At 45.5% G+C, this 19235-nt stretch overlaps 1 protein-coding gene across 2 annotated transcripts; it reads left to right on the forward strand.

The window, feature by feature from the left end:
• The first annotated feature begins 202 nt into the window (after positions 1-202).
• On the forward strand, positions 203-8409 carry RNF7 (ring finger protein 7). Of its 2 annotated transcripts, XM_040974718.1 has the most exons (3): positions 209-457; positions 4829-4876; positions 7482-8409. In XM_040974718.1, exons 1-3 carry the CDS (start codon positions 283-285, stop codon positions 7598-7600), a joined length of 342 nt encoding a protein of 113 aa, XP_040830652.1. In that variant the 5' UTR covers positions 209-282; the 3' UTR covers positions 7601-8409. The 2 variants fall into 2 exon arrangements, with proteins under 2 accessions (XP_040830653.1, XP_040830652.1); XM_040974719.1 differs by lacking the exon at positions 4829-4876 and having other exon boundaries at positions 203-457.
• Positions 8410-19235: the final 10826 nt, after the last annotated feature.

Consider the following 19235-nt stretch of genomic DNA (forward strand, 5'->3'; position numbering starts at 1 on the left):
CGGCCGCGTCCCCGCCCCCGGCCGCGTCCCCGCCCCCGGCGCACGCGGACAGCGACACCACCCACCGCCGGCCCCGCCCCCGGCGCACGCGGCAGCGACGCCACCGACCGCGCCGGCCAATCGCGGGTGGCCTGGGTCCCGACGACGCGGAGGCCCGCGGCCTGCGAGCGGCGCTGTGGGCCCGTCGGGAGGCCCCTGGAAGCCGCCATAACGCCGGTCGCCCGCCCGCCCTCCGGCCCTCCCGCGTCCTAACGTCTTCGTCGCCGGCTCGGCGCCGCCGCCATGGCCGACGTGGAAGACGGCGAGGAGACCTGCGGCCTGTCTTCTCACCCCGGGAGCGCAGGCTCCAAGTCGGGGGGCGACAAAATGTTCTCGCTCAAGAAGTGGAACGCGGTGGCCATGTGGAGCTGGGACGTGGAGTGCGATACGTGCGCCATCTGCAGGGTCCAGGTGATGGGTAAGTACCGCACGCGAGGCCGGGGCTCGGCACGGCCTCCGCGGGGTGGACCGAGCGGACCGGAGCCCTTCGGAAGCACGCCCGGGGCCGGTCCCGCGGGCCTCCGGCGCCACGCCGGCCGCGCGGGGTCGTCCGCGGCGCCCACCGCTGCTCCCGGGGCTCGAGGTGGGCCTGCCCGAGCGGCGGAGCTCGGGACCTGGAAGATGGCGCTGGAGTGATTTTGCTGGGAGCCGGGGAGGACCGCGGCAGGGCCGAGGCGGAGACCGTGAGTCAGCAGGGCGCGCCAGGGCTGCTGTCCACCTGCCGGAGTGATGCTCACGCTCGTCCTGCGCCAGAGTGGCAGGTCCAGATGTGTGCCCGAATGCAGGGAAGGACGCTGCCGGCCATTGCTCTCCCTGCCGCTTGTGACTGGATGGAAGCCGCTCCCAGGGCATCGCTGGGCAGAAGGCTAGCTTGGAGTTGTAGTTTCCCAGAAATTGGAGAAGGTGATCCTTGTATTACCGTCTCTTTCCCACATTTCTTTTTCCAAATACATCTTGTCATATTTTTAATAGAAACTTGTGCTAGGTGAGGTCTTTTAGAAGCATCTCCGTGCCCTGGATATTTTTGCCTGGTATTTTTTTGTCTTTGAGATCTCAGACCACCTTGTGTCTCTTAAATACACCTTGTGTTTTTAAATAGTGCGTGTGAAATTACCTCTTAAGTGTTTTTTTTTTTTTTACTTGAGGTTTCTATAACTTGAAAACTATGTGGTTTGCCCCTAAAAAAGAGAATTGAAGAAAAATTCGAGAATTGCTTTATGTTTTTGAGGGCCAAGAGTTGCAGGTGTGTGCTGTCTTCTGTCTTTTATTTTTTGACAATTGTCTGATTCCAGTAGTTTCTTGCCTTTCCTCGGGCCTAGCGCGGTAGCCAAGCGTTTAAAAGTTCTCACCTTGCACGCACCAGAATCCCATATGGACACCAGTTCTAACTCCGGCGACCCTGCTTCCCATCCAGCTCCCTGCCTGTGGCCCCGGAAAGCAGTCGAGGACAGCCCAAAGCTTTGGGACCCTGCACCCGCGGGAGACCTGGAAGAGTCTCCTGTCTTCTTTTTTTGGATCGGCTCAGTTCCTGTCGTTGGGAATGAGTCAGCTTGGGGAATGAATCAGTGGACAGAAGATCTGTCTGTCTTTCTACCACTCTGTGTATCTGACTTTCCAATAAAAGTAATAAATTTTTTAAAAGGCCTTAATTTTAGACAGTATCCACTTATTTTGCATATTATGTTTTAAAAGTATCTAAAATGGATATAATCCCCGCCCCACCACACACACACACTCCTTACGGAGAAGACAGAATAATTTTCAGTTTGGAAGGCACTGTATTATTATAATCATTCATCAAGAAGACCTAAATTTTGCTTTTTTGTAGGACAAGCTTTACTAAAAGATTTTACTCCCTAATTTTTTTTCCCATTGAATGGAAAATAAACTTCAGTTTTTTACGATTCCTTCATTCTTTCTTTCTTTTTGAAAGATCTCAGACCAGCTATATTAGCTATCTTTTCCCAAAAGTGGGAAAAAAATCTAATAAGTGGAAATGCAGGACTTAAAATAATAATTGAAATTTTGCAACAGACTTTTCCTGGAATATTGAAAATGGGCTGACTTGAGGCTCATAGTTGACTTTCTAATTATTGAAGATATTCTGCACCTCCAGGTTTAAAGTTGATATTTACAACTGCCATGTTATTCTGGGTCCTTGTATTTTCTTGGTATAAAATATGAAAATTCACGTGGTAATCGGGTGTTAGCAGAAATCAACTTTTTCTCCCAGATATTATTCTTCTCTAGCAGAATTTTAAAAGGCATTTATTGTACTTCTTAGAAATTGGCTATTGGAATATTTGGGCCAGCATGTAGCATTTTTTTTCTGTGTTATCTGAAACTTGAGGGATTTGTGTAAATTTGAGTCTGCTAATGTTAGAAGTCTTAAAGGTATACGCTAGACTCTGAAATGAGAGCCCATTTTCTTCCATTTCCTTACCATTTATCTCACACACCTAAATGATTGTACCAGTTTTTCTGCCACGCTGTGCCGCCAGCCTGTTCTGCTGTGCGTCCTGCACTTTGGTTACCCTGCCCTCCCTTCATCAGGAAAGGAGCAAATGGTGAATGGAGCAAGTGCAGCATTTCATGTAACCTTACTCACCCAACTTGGAAAAGAGGCCCTGATAATAAAGTGCAGCGATGCTCAGAACTAGAGCAAGTCAGGGTGCGTGTCTGCACTGTTACATCACCATGCTTGTGATGCTGGAGTGTTTTTCTACATCTCCAGCTGCTGGTGAGCTCCTGGGGGCCCAGCTGTGGCCATTTTGGTGTCCTGAGAGTCAGCGGCTGTAGAGGCCAGGGCAGTGCTGTGTTTTTAAGATGACAGCGTGTAGAGAGCAGCAGGCTTCAGCACTGCTAGGTTTCTGGGCTTTTTTTTTTTCTTTTTCCTTTTTTTCACAATTATTTTTCTACTGTTATGTTAGAAACATTTTCCTGTTGGTTTAAATTTTCTTTTGCCCGATTTTGATTCATTTTCCATGTCAGTGGTCCCTGAAATATACTGTATTACCTGCTGGCAGTACAGATCGAACTTTGAATGTTTCTCATCCCTCTTTGTTCCCATCCTTAAATCCCAGGTAATTTATCAAAATCTTTCCTGCTCAGATTCATCTGTAAAGGGAGCACTATCTGGAGAAGAGCATTGTATTTAGGAAGGAGGAGCTAATTCTTCAGCCAGCCGACTCCTCACAGGGGTGTGTCGTGGCAGTGCTCGCTCTCACTGCTGAGGCTCCTGTTCGTCCAGGGCCGTGAAATGAGGGCTCAGCAGGGAGCTGGCTCCAAAGCCTTTATTTTGAAGAAAATTAAGAAGTTGTTTTTATGCATCATTGAAAGAAGACTTCCACTAATAAATTTTGGTAATTCAGATCTGTTTATGAAGTAATCAGAAAAATGTTCTGAATTTGATTTGTACATAGGTTATACAGTCACATACTCCAAAAATATAAGAAGGTATTCAGTGAAAATTTGCCCATGATATCACCTCCCAATAATTTTTATTGTTGGTTTTCTGGGTAACCTTCAAGAATTTTCCTAGGTATATACAGTGGTGCTTCCAAAAGGTCATGCAAAGTGGAATTAAAACAGCAGAGGCCAGTGTTGTGGCACAGGCTGCAACACTAGCCTCCTGTCTTGAATGCCAGTTTACCCCTGGCAACTCAGCATCCAGTCCAGCTCCTTGATGGCGCTCCTGGAAAACGGGAGGATGGCCTAGATATGAGGCGCCAGCCATTCGTGTGGCAGGCCAGTGGAGTTCCAGGCTCCTGACTGCAACTTCACCGGTCTCTGACCGTGCAGCAGGTGGAGCATCTCTGTCCCTCTCTGCCTTTGAAATAAGCAAAGATTCTTAAGGATATTTTGGTGCAAGAAACTGAACTCCAGACAGTTGTTTCATTATCTGTATTTTCCACTAACCTTTTAAAACATATTTTACGGATTGTGAAAAATGTTTTACACCAAAATAAGCTTACCTCTTAAGTCCATTTGCCATAAAATTTTACTTTGTGCGCATGGCATATTTAAAAGGATGTCTTGGATAGACTGCCCTTAGTGTTGATTTATGTGAGCGTGCCAGAGGAGCTTCCAGTAACTTCTAACATAGTAGAGAATGCTATATTTTTCTCTAGCAATGCTGTCAATATATCTTTTCATCAGTGACTGTGAAAAAGAAGAAAGAGGAATTGTTAACTTTTGAAATTAAGTTCTGCTCGGGCCCGGCGCAGTAGCCTAGTGGCTAAAGTCCTCGCCTTGCATGCACCAAGATCCCATATGGACACAGGTTCTAATCCAAGCCAACCTGCTTCCCAGCCAACTCTCTGCTTGTAGCCTGGGAAAGCAGTTGAGGATGGCCCAAAGCCTTGGGACCCTGCACTCATGTGGGAGACACAGAAGAGGCTCCTGGCTCCTGGCTCCTAGCTTCAGATCAGCGTTGTTCCAGCCCTTGCGGCTGCTTCAGGAGTGAATCAATGGACGGAAGATCTTTGTTTCTGTCTCTCATTCTCTCTGTAAAAAATCTGCCTTACAAAGAAAAATAATTCTCTGTGTATATCTGATTTTGCAACAAAAATAAATAAATCTTTTAAGAAGAAAGAAATTGCTTCTGGTCAAAATTAAGCTGGTAGAATACCTGGTGCTTAGTTACTTTTTAAATAGTTATTTGCAGATGAGAAATGTGACTTCTTTGTTTGCAGCTCTAACCCTGCGGGCTTTTGACTTTGAAGTATCAGTGTATTCGAGATTTCAGTTCTGAGCCTCAGAATGAGGATTGCTGTTTGCTTACTTTTAGATGCCTGCCTGAGATGTCAAGCTGAAAACAAACAAGAAGATTGTGTTGGTATGTTGTAATTTCCAACTCTTGCTTTCTCTGTTAAGGGTTTTCTCTCAGTGGGGATATTTGAATTTGTAGATTAAGATTGATTTTACCAATGAACAAAAATAAGCACATTCACAAATATAAATCGCATTCGTGTAAAGTATGTTGGTTTTCAACAGGCCTCAATGGAGTGAATCTGCAAGACAGTCCTGTTACAGTTACATTTAATAATTGGGGCCCAGTGCTGTAGCCTAGTGGCTAATGTCCTTGCTTTGCATGTGCCAGGATTCAATGTGGGCATCCGTTCCGGTCCTAGCTGCTCCATATCCCTTACAGCTCCCTGCTTGTGGCCTGGGAAAACAGTAGGGGATGGCCCACAACTGTGTGAGAGACCAGGAAGAAGCTCCTGGCTCTTGGCTTTAGATCACCTCAGCTCCAGCCATTGTGGCCACTTAGGGAGTAAACCAGTAGACAAAGATCTTTTTCTCTGTCTCTCCTTCTCTGAGTAGATATGACTTTCGAATAATTTAAAAAAAGAAAGTAAGTTTAGGCCCAGCATTGTGGCCTAGCAGCTAAAGTCCTCCCCTTGAGTGTGCTGGGATCCCATATGGGCGCCAGTTGTAATCCTGGCAGCTCCACTTCCCATCCAGTTGCCTGCTTGGGGCCTGGGAAAGCAGTTGAAGATGGCCCAAAGCCCTGGGACCTTGCACCCATGTGGGAGACCTGGAGGAAGTTCCTGGCTTCTGGCTCCGGATTGGCTGTTGCAGTCACTTGGGGAGTGAATCATCGGATGGAAGATCTTCCTCTCTGTCTCTCCTCCTCTCTGTATATCTGACTTTGCAATAAAAATTAGTAAATCTTTTTTTTTTTGTTTAATTATCCCAAATGTAATCTTAAGAAGGTATGTTTTATTATGAAAGTTATTTTAAAAAAAAGAATTTGTTAGCGCGTTGTTTGATGTAGTAGTTGAAACCCCTTGCGACACCCAACCCCCACGTCAGAGTGTTTGGGTTTGAGTCCTGGCCCTGTTCCTGATGGTAGTTTCTTCCTAAGATGCACCCTGGGAAGTGACAATGGATGGCAAGTAGGAGACCTGGATCTGGATTAAGCCAGCACAACCCTGGCTATCAGCTCGCATTAGACAAGTGAGCTAGTGGGTAGAAGCGCTCTTTCCAACTCGGTCTTTATCATGGGCTCCAGTAAACCATTATGGGATTTAGTACTCTTATTATATATATATATACTATCTTTAACTTTTCAGCCAAAATAGGAAATGTTCTGTCTTAAATATTTTTTTCAACTCTGGTTTATTGTTTGTTGAAGTTTGTTACAAATTTTCTTAATGATCTTAGACTGCAAGCATTGTCTTAAGTTACATGCTTTACGTAATTCCAAGATTTCTTTCTGATTTCATTTGAAAGGTGAAGAGCTCTTCCATCTGTCAGTTCACTTCCCAAATGCCCACCACAGCTAAGGCTGATCCAGACCAAAGCCAGAAGCACAGACCTCAATCCAGGTGTCCCGCATGGTGGGAAAGTCCTGGGTACTTCGAGGCATCACTTGCCTCCTGGCTAGCGAGTTAACAGGAAGCTGGGTCTAGAGCAGAGCTGGGAGTGACCAGGCACTCCAACACAGGATGTAGGTACCGTTCCAAGTGGCCACTTCACTTCTGCACCTAGTTCTGAGGCTTTTACAAACGTCTGCTTCTCAAAGTGATCATTTCTGGATTATTGTATCAAAGTATGTATTTTCCTAGAGTAAAAAGATTACCTGTGATTTGTGTTTGCATGGCTCATTTACAGCTGATTAATAATTGATCCAGTTGTTTCTTCCTCCCCTGTCCCAAACATTTAGACTGTTTTCTTTTTGCTTCCAACCTGCCAGTTTTCCTATTTCATTTCATTTAATCTGGTTTTGTGGGACACATGGTTTGAGACTGTACTCCAAAATGTGAGTGATCTCCCTTGCTTCCATGCTACTTGTTAAGAATTACTAGTTTGGAAATTGTGAGGGGAGGTACTTTATTTGAAGCAAACAGGCTTTCTCTCCAGCTGGCCTCTTGGAAATATTAATTCTGTTTGTCACCGAAGAACTGCCCTGTGTATGGATGACAACACAGTTCCTCACTTCTAGAAAACAGTTTACTGAGTTTATAACTGTTAGTGTTAAAAAGCATGTCATTTGTTCCTAGCAACATACTATGAAGTAAAACATTTAAAATTCATACATTGACGCATAAAAATGTGCAGCATGTTTTTTGATCAAACAAAGGCCAGAAGATGTATGTGGCCTGACATGAGCATGACTGAGAAGGTGTGGGATGTACGGAAGGTTCAAGTCCCTTAGTCTCCTAACTTCAGAAAGAGCATGTGGCTCTTTCCAGGAGTTTAGAGTTGCCACGTAACCCATGGATTTTAAAGTAGGGCCAGGAAAGTCCCCCAAACTCAGTATGTTATCTTGTTTCTCAAGTGCAGGTTACACATGTAAAGTCTTGTTGCTTTTGTAAAATTGAAAAATTATTTTGACCAACTAACCATCTAATGAACCGTAGCCATCACAATAAGCTATAATTTTAAGGTTAGTAATTTCATCTGAAATATGTGATGTCAACTCTTCTTTCTTGCAGTGGTCTGGGGAGAATGCAACCATTCCTTTCACAACTGCTGCATGTCCCTGTGGGTGAAGCAGAACAATCGCTGCCCGCTCTGCCAGCAAGACTGGGTGGTCCAAAGAATCGGCAAGTGAGAGTGGCGAAGGCAATGTTGATGGAGAGCAGTGTTCAGAGCCCTGGTGCAGTGCAAGCACCCCAAACTGCTGCAACGCTCCAGGGGTTAGCTCTTCAGGGTGGAGGCAGTGCATCTGTGGGCCTGTAGGACTCATCTAAGGGGCAGAGGGTAGCATTTTGTCAGTTTTATTTTCAGAAATTTTTGACAAGAATATAATTTGTTAAAGCTGGTCTTTCCTACCTCTGTGGTGTGTGTCACACACATTGTTGAGAAGTGCTATTATAGAGCAGAGAGCTCAAGTCAAATGACCTGTGTAAATTACTGTTGACATGCAAGAGGTGGAGGAAGCTGAAAGTTCAGAGAACATTTTGTATGCCTTTGGTTGGTCAGTTATCAAAAAGAGAATGTTACAAATACAGTTTAAAACTGAGCAGTTATCCCTGATTTGTTACTGGTAAGGTACCTGTGATGGAGAGGGCGGGGGGATAGTCCATGAAATCTGTGTTTCATGGGATGAGAATTCTGAGTTTGAACTAGTAAACAGGGTAAAAAAATTTTAAAAGTCGAACCTTTGATTGGTTCATAAGTTACCATTCTCTGACTTTGATTCATCCAGAAAAACTAGATAAGCACTCATCTGACTGTTCAATCACTGAAAGGGAAAAGTTTTTTTGTGTTTTCAGAATCATTTTCTAGTTTTAGTCAGATTATGTTTTAATTCAGCTGTGTTTTAAGCAAATTTTATGAGGGGGAAATGTTTACTAGTATAGCATTGGATCAAAGTTTATCACATAATGTTTCAATAAATGTTTTATTCTGTTTACCTTTTTTGATTTGTCATTTTTGCTACTTTATATACTAAATTTGTCTAGTGAAGAATTTTTCTAATTCATTTTTACTTTTGGTGTTGTTTACATAGTTGACAAGGATGTGTGTCCATGAGAATCACTGATTTGAGTGGAGAGGGCCAAGGCATGAGGGGAGGTGGGTGGGACAAATGCTTCCAATTTTGTATTTCTACCCTTTTCTCCTGTATCTGGCTGGGGTGGAGTGGACAAAGGAGGAGAGGGGACTCTTCCCAGGTGCCAAACTATCAGTGCCCAGGGATGGAAAATGTCCACTTGATGTCATTTTAGAAAGCCCAATGTGGAGAAGAATGTTTTGAGGGTACTGCTAGAGTGGTTTTAATAATTCTGAGATGCTGCTGGTTTCATTGCCCCAAGGTTGAAAAAAATCCTCCCAAGGTCCATTGGCTAAACAGAGTCCATGCCAGTGCATCCTTTCACTCAGGCACTTGCTGTCAAAGCTCAGCCAGAGTTGTCTAACCCATTCTGTGCATCTTCTGACATGGCAGCCAACATCCTCTTAGGCCTAAAGAAGCTGGCCATCTATCTTGTACCCCATAACCACCTGGGCTTGCTGTCCATCGCAGAGGCATTAGCAATCGAGGAGGCCCAGTCCCAACACATGTTTGTAGTCCAAGGTCCGACCACAAATCACACCTGCCACTGGGTGCTAGGCCCCTTACCTGGTGGTCCATCCCCATCTCAATTTTGGTGTGCACTGGTGGATCTTGCAGCCTGGCCCTCCCCACATCCAGTTCTTGGTTGGCCTATGGGTGCTGCAGCCTGGACCAACCCAGTCTGCTCTCAACTCCAGTTCCCTTGAGTTTTGGTGAGTTCTTTGGTCATGTTTAGCTCAGCCCTCAAGCTAACTAGCGAGTATCACAGTCCCAAAGGAATGAGCTCACAAATCTCCCACAGAATTTGCCCTCTGACCCAGGTCTCACATGCTGCTTAGTGTCATAACCCAAGCTAACATAGCCCACTGTTCCCTTAACACTCACTGGTGGGTATTGTGGGCTTACCCCCGCAACCCCCCACCAGCCCTAGCTTTCATGTGCACTGGTAAGAAGTGACTGGTCAGTACTAACTAGACTAGCTCAAGATGGTACATTAGCCTGACCAAGAATGGTCCTCTGGTTTTCTTCTCCAAACCACCTGGTCTTGGGCCCCTTGTTTGCTTGCAAGTGCAGTGGCCTGGTTGGTAACTTTAAATAAAAAAAAAAAAGGTATGCTTGCATACTGGTACAGTTAATGCAGATTTGGCGTTAACCAGGCCCAGCAGCTATTGACTGCTATTATAGCAGTGTAACACTTGCCTAGGTACAAAGCAACATAGGCGGTTGGGGTGGATTTTTATTTCACATGAAAAATTTCCTATTCTTTTAGCCATAAAATGTAAAAAGGTTGTCTGGAAACGTTAAGTGCAAGAAAATATTGAAATTTTTATCACACTCATTTGCATTCAGAGATCTTTTTTTATGACAAATTATAGGTCACAAGGTCAATTTCAATTCTTATACAATAGAGGTTCTGACATAAATTTAAAAGACAAAACCTTGAATTCTTAAGCATTCCTTCATTATCAGCTTGCCACTGTGAATTTTAAATCTAAGGCCTGGGGCCACCGTTGGCATAGTTGGAAAAGCCTGCAATTCATGTTGTAATATGGGTGCTAGTTCATGTCCAAGGTGCTCCACTTTCAATCCCATTATTTCAATCCCACTATTTCCCTCCCAGGCCACTCCCACTCCCGGATTATGCACTCTCCAGATGGTTGTGTGGTTTGACTTGACAGAATTAGCTCCCAGTGCCAGCTTCTGCCAGCTGATGCTGCGGCTGAGCCCAAACAACCCTCACCCACCAGTAGGAACAATCAGCCCAGCCTGGCTTTTCCCTGATCTCGTCCACATGAGGCCCACAGGTGTTGTAGCCCTGCTTAGTCTGGTCTGCCCCCATCCCAGCTCAAGCTCTCCAGGGCAGTAGCTGGAACCACCCCTTATTCCCCTGCATACTCTGCCCCCTCCCTTCCTGGTTCTCACACATGTTGGATGCGCACTGCAGCCCCATCTGGTACAGGCAACCTCACCCTGGCATTCCATATTGCGGACTGATTTTTGTCACGACCCAACCTGGCCCGACCCACATTCTGTTCCGGTGCTTGGATTTGCCAATGGATGACATGATCTGATTCAGCCTGGTCTTCCCCCGACTCAGGCCAAATGTATGCCAGTTGGAAACTTTCCATGGCCTGTCTGGGCTGTTTCCTATCATGCTTCTTGCACTTACCTGCAGGGCCTGTGTCCTGCCAGAGGAGTTGCTCAGGCTCCTCCATCAGAACCTCTCCCACTGCTAGATTTCACACTTACCAGGGAGTCCATGAGCCAGCCCTACTCAGTTTACCTCCTGTCTTAGCAGGAACAGTGGCTTTTCCTGACTGGCCTTCAACCCAAACCGGTTCCTGCTGTTGGATGTTTCAGTCCAGCCACGCTTGTCCATACCCACATACAGTTCACACATGGCCTAGTAGGGGTTGAGACCTAGCCTAGTCCGTCCCACATCTACCCAGGTCCTCCAGGACACTAGACAGTGTCTGGCCCAGCTTGGTACGTCCAGTCCCAGTCCAAACTTTTGCCTAGGGAGATTGCAACTGTTTCATGATCAGAACACAGCTCCCATTCCAGGCCACACGCCCTTTGGTGGGAACCTCAACCCAGCTAGGATTGTCCCCTTAGCTCCCCAACCGGGCCTGTTCCCAGCCATAAACCACGCGCATGCCAGTGGTTGCTCTGACTCAGCTTGGCTCAGCCCTTCACATGTCCTAACCCCTGCCTTGGACACTGTGGCTTAGCGCCCCTGGCTCATGCAGACCAGTAGGTGCAAGGGCCTAGCTCGGCATGACCTGAGCTCCATGCTGGTTTCTAGTTTTGCTCATGTGCTAAGGTTTGCTCAGTCCTGCCTGGTCCACCCCATTCCATTACCAATTCACACACTGGCCAGCCGTTGGAGCTTTTAAGCTGTGTTTTGCTTGGTCTTTTGTAGAGGTCAGGTCCACGAGATGTGAGCAAAGTATTTAGCATTTCAGTGGAGAAGTAGGTAGTAAGGGGGTTATGTTGCTGCAGTGTAACAGCAGGTAAGTTAAATCTAGAGGTTGGTGGCAATAAGTTGATTTTGCCCACAGCACAGCCACAGTCTCATCACCTAACAAAGTTCTATATTACACATCAACATCTGAGGGGAGATGAGGAGGGACTGGGATGGAATAAGCTAATGTAAAGAGCCATCTGTTTCATCAACATGCTGTGTTTTTACAAGCTATAACATTTAATGATGGATCCAACACACAAGGTCAGCTGGTTTTCTTTCCATTCAGTTAGGTGATATTAACGTATTTTTCTAGTGTATTGGAAGAGAACACTATTCATCTTTGCCTGCTTTCCATTTGGGCCAGTTGCATTCTTGTATTATAGCTGACGTTTAAATACCTCATCAGTCTGATTGCTTGTTACTTTTTTTAATGGCCCTTTTAAGTATCCCAAAGTGGAATCACATAAGCACATTTCTTCCACATGCAAACTATATATAGTAGTTGTCAAATAAAATAGAAGAAAAGTAGTAAATGGTTGGACATAAGAGTAGAAAGACTGTGTGTGCGTGCATAAGCACAGTCTCGCCTATGTAGACAGCAGGATTGGAGGCTGACCTCCCAAGCAAAGAAAATAGCCAGTGATATCATAACTTTTTTCCCTCTTAGAGGGTGCATCATGCTTAATAAAGTTCAAGACAAAACTGTACAATCTGGATTGATATGTTAATTGTACCTTGAGCATGTCAGGTTTTTTTTCTTTTTTTTTTATAATCTTAGTTTATTAGGGTACAAAGGGTTAAGGGCTACAGGGTGAAAGTGGGTAATATCATTGTTTCCACACTAATATAATCATTTTGCCATGTATCTGGGGTTAGGGGAGTAACAAAGGGAAAAGCTCCACCCAACCTCCCACCCATCCCCGATCCCCAACATGAGGCGCTCTCCAAGGGTCCTGCTCAAACAGTTTTGATAGTTCATCAGTTCTGGATTGCTGCCAATCTCACCGTCCCAACCACAAGGAAACCTATTCAGAGTCCACTAGCTGACAGTCTCTTGATGGTTGGGGTTCCAAGATCAGCAGTTCAGTTGGAGAGATATCCAAAGAAACTTCATCTGAGTTGATCCCAGATCTGATTCTTGAGTGAGTTTGCTAGTACAGACTTCAACACCGTTTGTCACACCAATCAGCTTATGCATATGCTGGTCGTTGTGATTGCTGGGTCTGTTCGGTTTCCAGCCCCGTCTTCCTTGTGAACCAGTGGGTGTTGTAGTCCAGGTCGATCCTACCCACTTCATACTCGGTCTTCATGCAAACCAGTTGGAGCTGCAGCCTAGTTGGGGCGACTCCCCAAAACCCCTACCACTTCTGCCCCCTACCCTGGTTCCCATGCTTGCCAGTATGTACCGCAGGTTTGTCCAGTCTGTCCCACAACCCATTTAACTCTCACACACGTCAATGGACATTGAAGCCTAGTTCAACCCAACCAACCTATTATCCAGCCCATACACCCACTGGCAGGTGCCTTTCTGTCTAGCCACCCCTGCTCCTAGCCTGGTTTTCGTGCTGTCCAGTGAGGGAGGTGCCCACTATTTCCCTACTAGGCCATACCCACTCCCAGATTATGCAGTCTCCAGGTGGTTTTGGCATTTGACTTGTCAGAATTAGCTCCCAGTGCCAGCCTCTGCCAGCTAATGCTGTGGCTAAACCCAAACACCCCTCAACCCACTCTAATTTTTACTCGCACCAGTCAGAACAGTCAGCTCACTGTGAGGCCCACAGGTGCTATAGCCCTGCCTACTCTGAACAGCCCCCATCCCTATTCACGCTTTCCAATGAAAGTAGTTATCCAGCAGGGGAGCCCACATTTCCCTGTCGGCTTTGCCTCCTCCCCAATTGTCACATGTGCTGTTTGTGTGCTGCAACCACATCTGGTATGGCTCATCTCACCTTGGCATTACTTGTTGTGTACTGATATGTGTTGCAACTGAACCTGGCCTGACCCACACTCTGTTCTGGTGCTCGGATTCACCAGAAGGTAATGTGAACAGATTCAGCCTGGTCTGTCCCCAACCCATGCCATGTGTATGCCAGTGGGATAATTTTCATTGCCCGTTCTGGGTTGTTCCCTATTGTGCTTCTTGCGCTTACCTGCATGGGACTGTGTCCTGCCAGAGAAGTTGCCCAGGCTCCTCCACCAGAACCTCTCCCAATGCCAGTTTTCGCGCATACCAGTGGGTCCATGAGCCAGCACTACTCAGTTCACCTCCTATCCTAGGAGGAACAGTGGCTTTTCCTGACTGGCCTTCGACCCAAGCTGGTTCTTGTTGTTGGATATTTCAACCCAGCCACAGCTCTTCCATACCCCCCCACAGTTCACACATGGTTCAGTAAGGGCTGAGACCTAGCCTAGTCTGTCACACATAAGGGCTGAGACCTAGCCTAGTCTGTCACATCTCTCCCCGGTCCTCCAGAGCACCAGATGATGTTGGAATCGGCCTGGCTTGGTGCTTCCCGTCCCAGTCCACACTTATGCCAAGTGAGATTACAATCATATCCTGATCAGAATGCAGCCTCAGTTCCAGCCCATGCGCTCCTTGGTGGGAAACTCAACCCAGCTAGGGTGTCCCATTATTTCCCCAACCAGGCCTCTTCCCAGCCATAGATCAGGTGCAGGCCGGTGGTTGTTCTGCCTCCGCTTGGCAGAGCCCCTCACTTGTCCTGGCCCCTTGAATGCTGTGGCTTAGTGCCTCTGCCTCACACAAATCAGTATGTGCAAGGACCTACATGGCATGAGCTGTGCTCCAACCTGATTTCTGTTGCTTCTTGTGAATTAAGGTTTGTTCAGCCCTGCCCATTCTGCCCCCTTCCAGTGGCAGCCCAGCCCACCCCACATCCTGTGTAAAGATGCATATTTGGGTGTTGCTGCCTTGACCTACCCTGACTGTTGTGGGTTCCTTTACCCATGAGTGATGGCAGTTGGCATGGTCACACCTAGCTTAGACTATTGCAACCTCAGCTTGCGAGCTAACCCAGGGGACTTGTATTCCAAAGGGTTGGGCCCACACGACCCCACAGAGTCTACTCCCAGACCAAGTTCTTTTGTGTGCTGGATAGTGTCTTGATCCTGCCAAATGTGACCACTCCACAACTCCAACACTCAGTCGCGTAATGGTACCCAACACTGCCAAAGAGGCCCCTATCCATAGCTTTGATGTGGGCTAGTGTGTGGTGATCAGTGATGTTCTATACTAATATCCCTCTCTGTATTCATAATTGAGCTGTTGCATCTGTCTTACTGAAATTATCTTATGGATACTTCCCTAAAACCACTAGGTCTTGGTCCCCTCGCATGCTTAAATCTTTCATGACCCTGTCACTGAGAATACCCGAAAATTCACTTCGCACCTACACTCAAGCTAGTCTTAGTCATGAGTGACCCCAGGCAGCAACTACATATTTGAAAACCCCAGAGTTCGCCCTGCCGGCCAGCCAGTACACAAATCCTCGCACCACTTGGTGCACTGGCCACCCTGGGGGAGGCCGAGGATTCGTTCACTGCCTTGCGGCAGTGTTTTTGGCGTGAGTCCCCCGCATTGGGTCCGACCCGGCAGGGGCACCCCCCCACAGTCACCACACTGCAGGGAGCGTCAGATGCCCCCAAGCCCAAGGCCCGAACTCCATGTCAGTTTTAAAACTTCAAAAACACTTGATATTCTTGTGTAGAAGACAAAGTATGAGCTCACATCATGATAAACAGATTCTTCTGCTAAATGATTAGACATGAGGAAGTCACGCAAGATGCTGAGTTGTGTTTGATAGGGTGGGACTGTCTTATATCATAAGACACTGTCCTCCACCCACCAAGCACCACAGTGTTCTGAATCTGCTTCAGAACAGCTCCCATTCCCCCAGCCATCCCTCTGGAGGCTGACTTGGCTTCCTCACAGCACTGAGCTGAGTGCCTGTACAACACTTGGACACTGGATACTGTCACAGTCTCTCAGAACAGCCTCAGATGATGGACATAGAACAACTCCTTTAGCAGGCATAAAGGAACAACTTCTGACTGTCCCAAAGCCAATACACACATGGACTTTAAGCTTTTTTTAGACCTGAAGAATATTAAAATTGTCTTATTTAACTGAAGCTAATGCGAAAACCTTTAGGCTCACAAAGCGGGGGAAAAAAAAAAACCCTGTTAAGTGTTCCATTAGAAGTATCTTAAAGATTTACTTTATTTTTATTTGAAAGGCAGATTTAGAGATAGAAGGAGAGACAGATCTTTCATCTGCTGGTTTACTCCCCAAATGACTACCATGGCCAGAGCTGAGCCAATCCAAAGCCAGGAGCCAGAATCTTCTTCCAGGTTTCCCATATGAATTCAGGGGCTCACAGACTTGGGGAGTCTTCTACTGTTTTCACAGGCCACAGCAGGGAACTAGATGGGAAGTGGAGTAGCTGGGACATGAACCAGCATACATATGGAGTGCCAGGGGCTGACAGGCAGAGGATTAGCTTGTTCAGCCACTGTGCCAAACTCTCCATTAGAAGTTTAAAGAAGAAAATATTGCCCATTCAGACAGAAGGATAATTGGATAAGTACATTCTTAAGGTTTAGACTATTCTATATTGAACTTTTAATGGTACAGCAAAACAGAATTCTGCATGGAAGTCATCTGTCATTGCATTTCTGCTGTGGTTAAGTTGTTTTTTTGGTTTTTTGTTTTTTTGTTTTTTTTCAACAAAATGGTCTGGCCGGGAGAGAGTTTTCTCTGCACTTTAGTCCGCTTTGGTGGTGACAGAGCTGAGACTGGTGGTGTAGGATGTCTGCATTTATATCCAGCTCACCCCAGACTCATGTAATTTGGGGGACCTCCATACTTCAGGTTTGTTTTTTTGTTTGTTTGTTTTGTTTTGAGGTTATTAAAACTACCGTTTTTATTTTTAAAAAAATTTTTGATCAACATTAACATCCATCATATATAACAACTGAGTACAAACTTAACATCAAAGTTTCTATGCAGTTACATCTTTAACAGTCATAAATTGACAACGTTTTTTGGGGAGAATCTTAAGCCACAATTTAAACTTTGCTGTATATAGTGATTAAGTACGGTTTTACAAAACTCTGCATTTTAACAATTGAAGAATAGGAAAGTATTAGAGCTCACAAGCAACCATGATGCTCGGTGGAACAGGAGGGTAAGAGGAAGTCTATATCCCAGTCCCGGAGATGCCCGTAGGCCTCCCAAGTGATTTTGCCACAGAAGCCATGGATACTTCATCGAGGATTGTCAGTATGGACACAGAAAACCGAATCCCGACTGTCTAGGAGATCACAGGGAATGTGAATGCCCTCGGAGGCTGAGAACTCTGAAGTCAGTCATTTCCTATTGGATTTCCCACACAGGATGGTAGCAACCCAAAACCCTCTCATAGGGTCTGGTGACATTGGAACTACAGCCAAGAGCCCTGGGTGGCACTCAGAGATGAAAGGGTTGTAAATTTCCTTCTGGACTCAGGAGAGGAGCGTTCTCTGGTCCTTATCTAGTTCCAGCCTTGGCCTCTCTTACATACTTCAGTTTTCTCATGTGCACTATAGATAAGCTACCACACTTGATTGAACTGAGAACTGAATCATCAGAGTACTGTCTAGCACATGGTGGGTGCTACCATTACTATTTCATGTTAGCCATTTTTGGAAGCTCTTTCAGCAAAAATGTTAATATGTTTTGGGGGTTAAGCATTTCTAACTTCTCAGTGAGATAACATTTTTAAAAGCTAATCTTTTTGATTACATATAATATTGACGAGTTTCTATAAAGGATGTTGCTTTGCCTCTTATGTTTTATTCTAATCATTTCATTATGCTTTCCAGAAAAGATTAAATGTTAAGCTACCATTTTTAAGTTTTTCATTCTCTTACATATATGTCATGGGAGCCTTACAAATGTGACTGTAAAAGCATAGGTATTAGGTTCCAGAGGCAGTGGCACCACTGAACAGAGACTATTGACCCAGGCAGAGGCGGCAGTCAAGTGGGGGCCACAGCAGCGCACTTCCCAACAGGGGAGCACCTTTGAGAGATTGTAGTGGGGAGAGAAACCACACTCACTGGGACCGCAGAACCCCTGACCCTGCTCAGGGCAGCTGGCAGCTGGTGGCTCCAATGGAATTCCCTGCTGCTCAGCACAGGCCCTAGTGCTGGTGGTGCGACTGAACAGCAAGGCTACTGATCTGGGCAGAGGTGGCGGCCAAGCTGGGGCTTCAGCAGTTCACTTCCTAACAGGGGAGCACCTTTGAGAGAGTACAGTTGAACATCATTCATTAAATCTACCCAGAGCAAAGATAAGTAGCCCCAAGGCTACAAAGTTACTCACCTACTCTCTGTCCCCATGGGCACACTCAAGACAACACCTAACCAACAAGCTGCAGGGGAACCAGGTTGCAGAGATATAAATCCAGGAGCAAACAAAACGACCCAACATCCCACCATCGCCTACTGTCCCCAGTAGAGCAAGGAGAATTACACATCTGCCTATACTCAACACAGCAGTAACTAAACCACTCCCATTCTAGGTTACAGCACTGAGCTCAGAGTCTCTGAACAAGCAAGTCAGAGGCTAAAATCCCAAAACGACAAGAAACCACAACACAATGGGGAGAAGTATCAGAAAAAAATAATGATTCAGACGAAAGATCCAGAACTTCCCCCAAAACAACTGAAAACTAATCTCAGTCTCCGAGATGAAGACTTTGAGGAGTTATCAGATAAGGAATTTAAGAAAATAATGATAAAATTCATCAGAGACAGCACACCATACAACTAATGGACTTGGTAGACATTTACAGAACCATTCACCCTACGGACACAGAATATACATTTTTTTTTTCAGCAATGCATGACACCTTCTCCAGAATTGACCACATGATAGGGCACAAAGCAAGCCTCACTAACTTCAAAAAAATCAGAATCATACCATACACCTTCTCAGACCACCAAGGAGTGAAACTGGAAATCAATAAATCAAAATGCCCCAGAAAATATATAAACACCTGGAGGCTGAACAATATGATACTAAATGAACACTGGGTCAGAAAAGATGAGATATGGAAACCAACCGAAACTCAAATACAACATTCCAAAACTTGTGAGACATCACCAAAGCAATGTTACATAGTAAGTCCATAGCAGTTGGTGCCTATGTCAAAGCCCAAGAAAGATACCAATTACAAGAATTAAACACCCACCTCCAGAAATTGGAAAAACAGCAGCAAAACGACCCTACAAACAAAAGGAAACAAGAAATCATCAAAACAATGGAGGAGATAAACCTAATTGAAATAATAAAAAAAAACTATACACAAAATCAACTAAACAAAAAGCTGGTTCTTTGAGAAGAACAAATTAGACACCCCACTGGCCCATTTGAAAAAGAAAAAACACGAGAAAACGAGAATTAATAGCATCAAGGATGAAAAAGGCATCATAACAACTGACACTACAACCACTAAGAAAATAATCAGAAATTACTACAAACAACTATACTCCAACAAATCAGACGACCACCAGGAAATGGAAAGGTTCTTAGACTCCCACCACTTACTAAGACTCAGCCCAGAGGCAACAGAAGACCTGAACATACCCATAACTGAGGCAGAGATTGATTCAGTGATTAAAGATCTCCCAACAAAGCAAAGCCCAGGTCCAGATGATTTTACT

Source organism: Ochotona curzoniae, unplaced genomic scaffold, assembly GCF_017591425.1.
Source record: "Ochotona curzoniae isolate NIBS_2020 unplaced genomic scaffold, NIBS_Ocur_1.0 contig_2599, whole genome shotgun sequence".
Taxonomy (NCBI): Eukaryota; Metazoa; Chordata; class Mammalia; order Lagomorpha; family Ochotonidae; genus Ochotona; species Ochotona curzoniae.

Coding starts and splice junctions, on each gene's coding strand:
- RNF7 (XM_040974718.1), top strand. CDS start 283: ATGGCCGACGTGGAAGACGGCGAGGAGACCTGCGGCCTGTCTTCTCAC. Junction 458..4,828: donor CTGCAGGGTCCAGGTGATGG/GTAAGTACCGCA, acceptor GCTTACTTTTAG/ATGCCTGCCTGAGATGTCAA. Junction 4,877..7,481: donor CAAACAAGAAGATTGTGTTG/GTATGTTGTAAT, acceptor TCTTTCTTGCAG/TGGTCTGGGGAGAATGCAAC.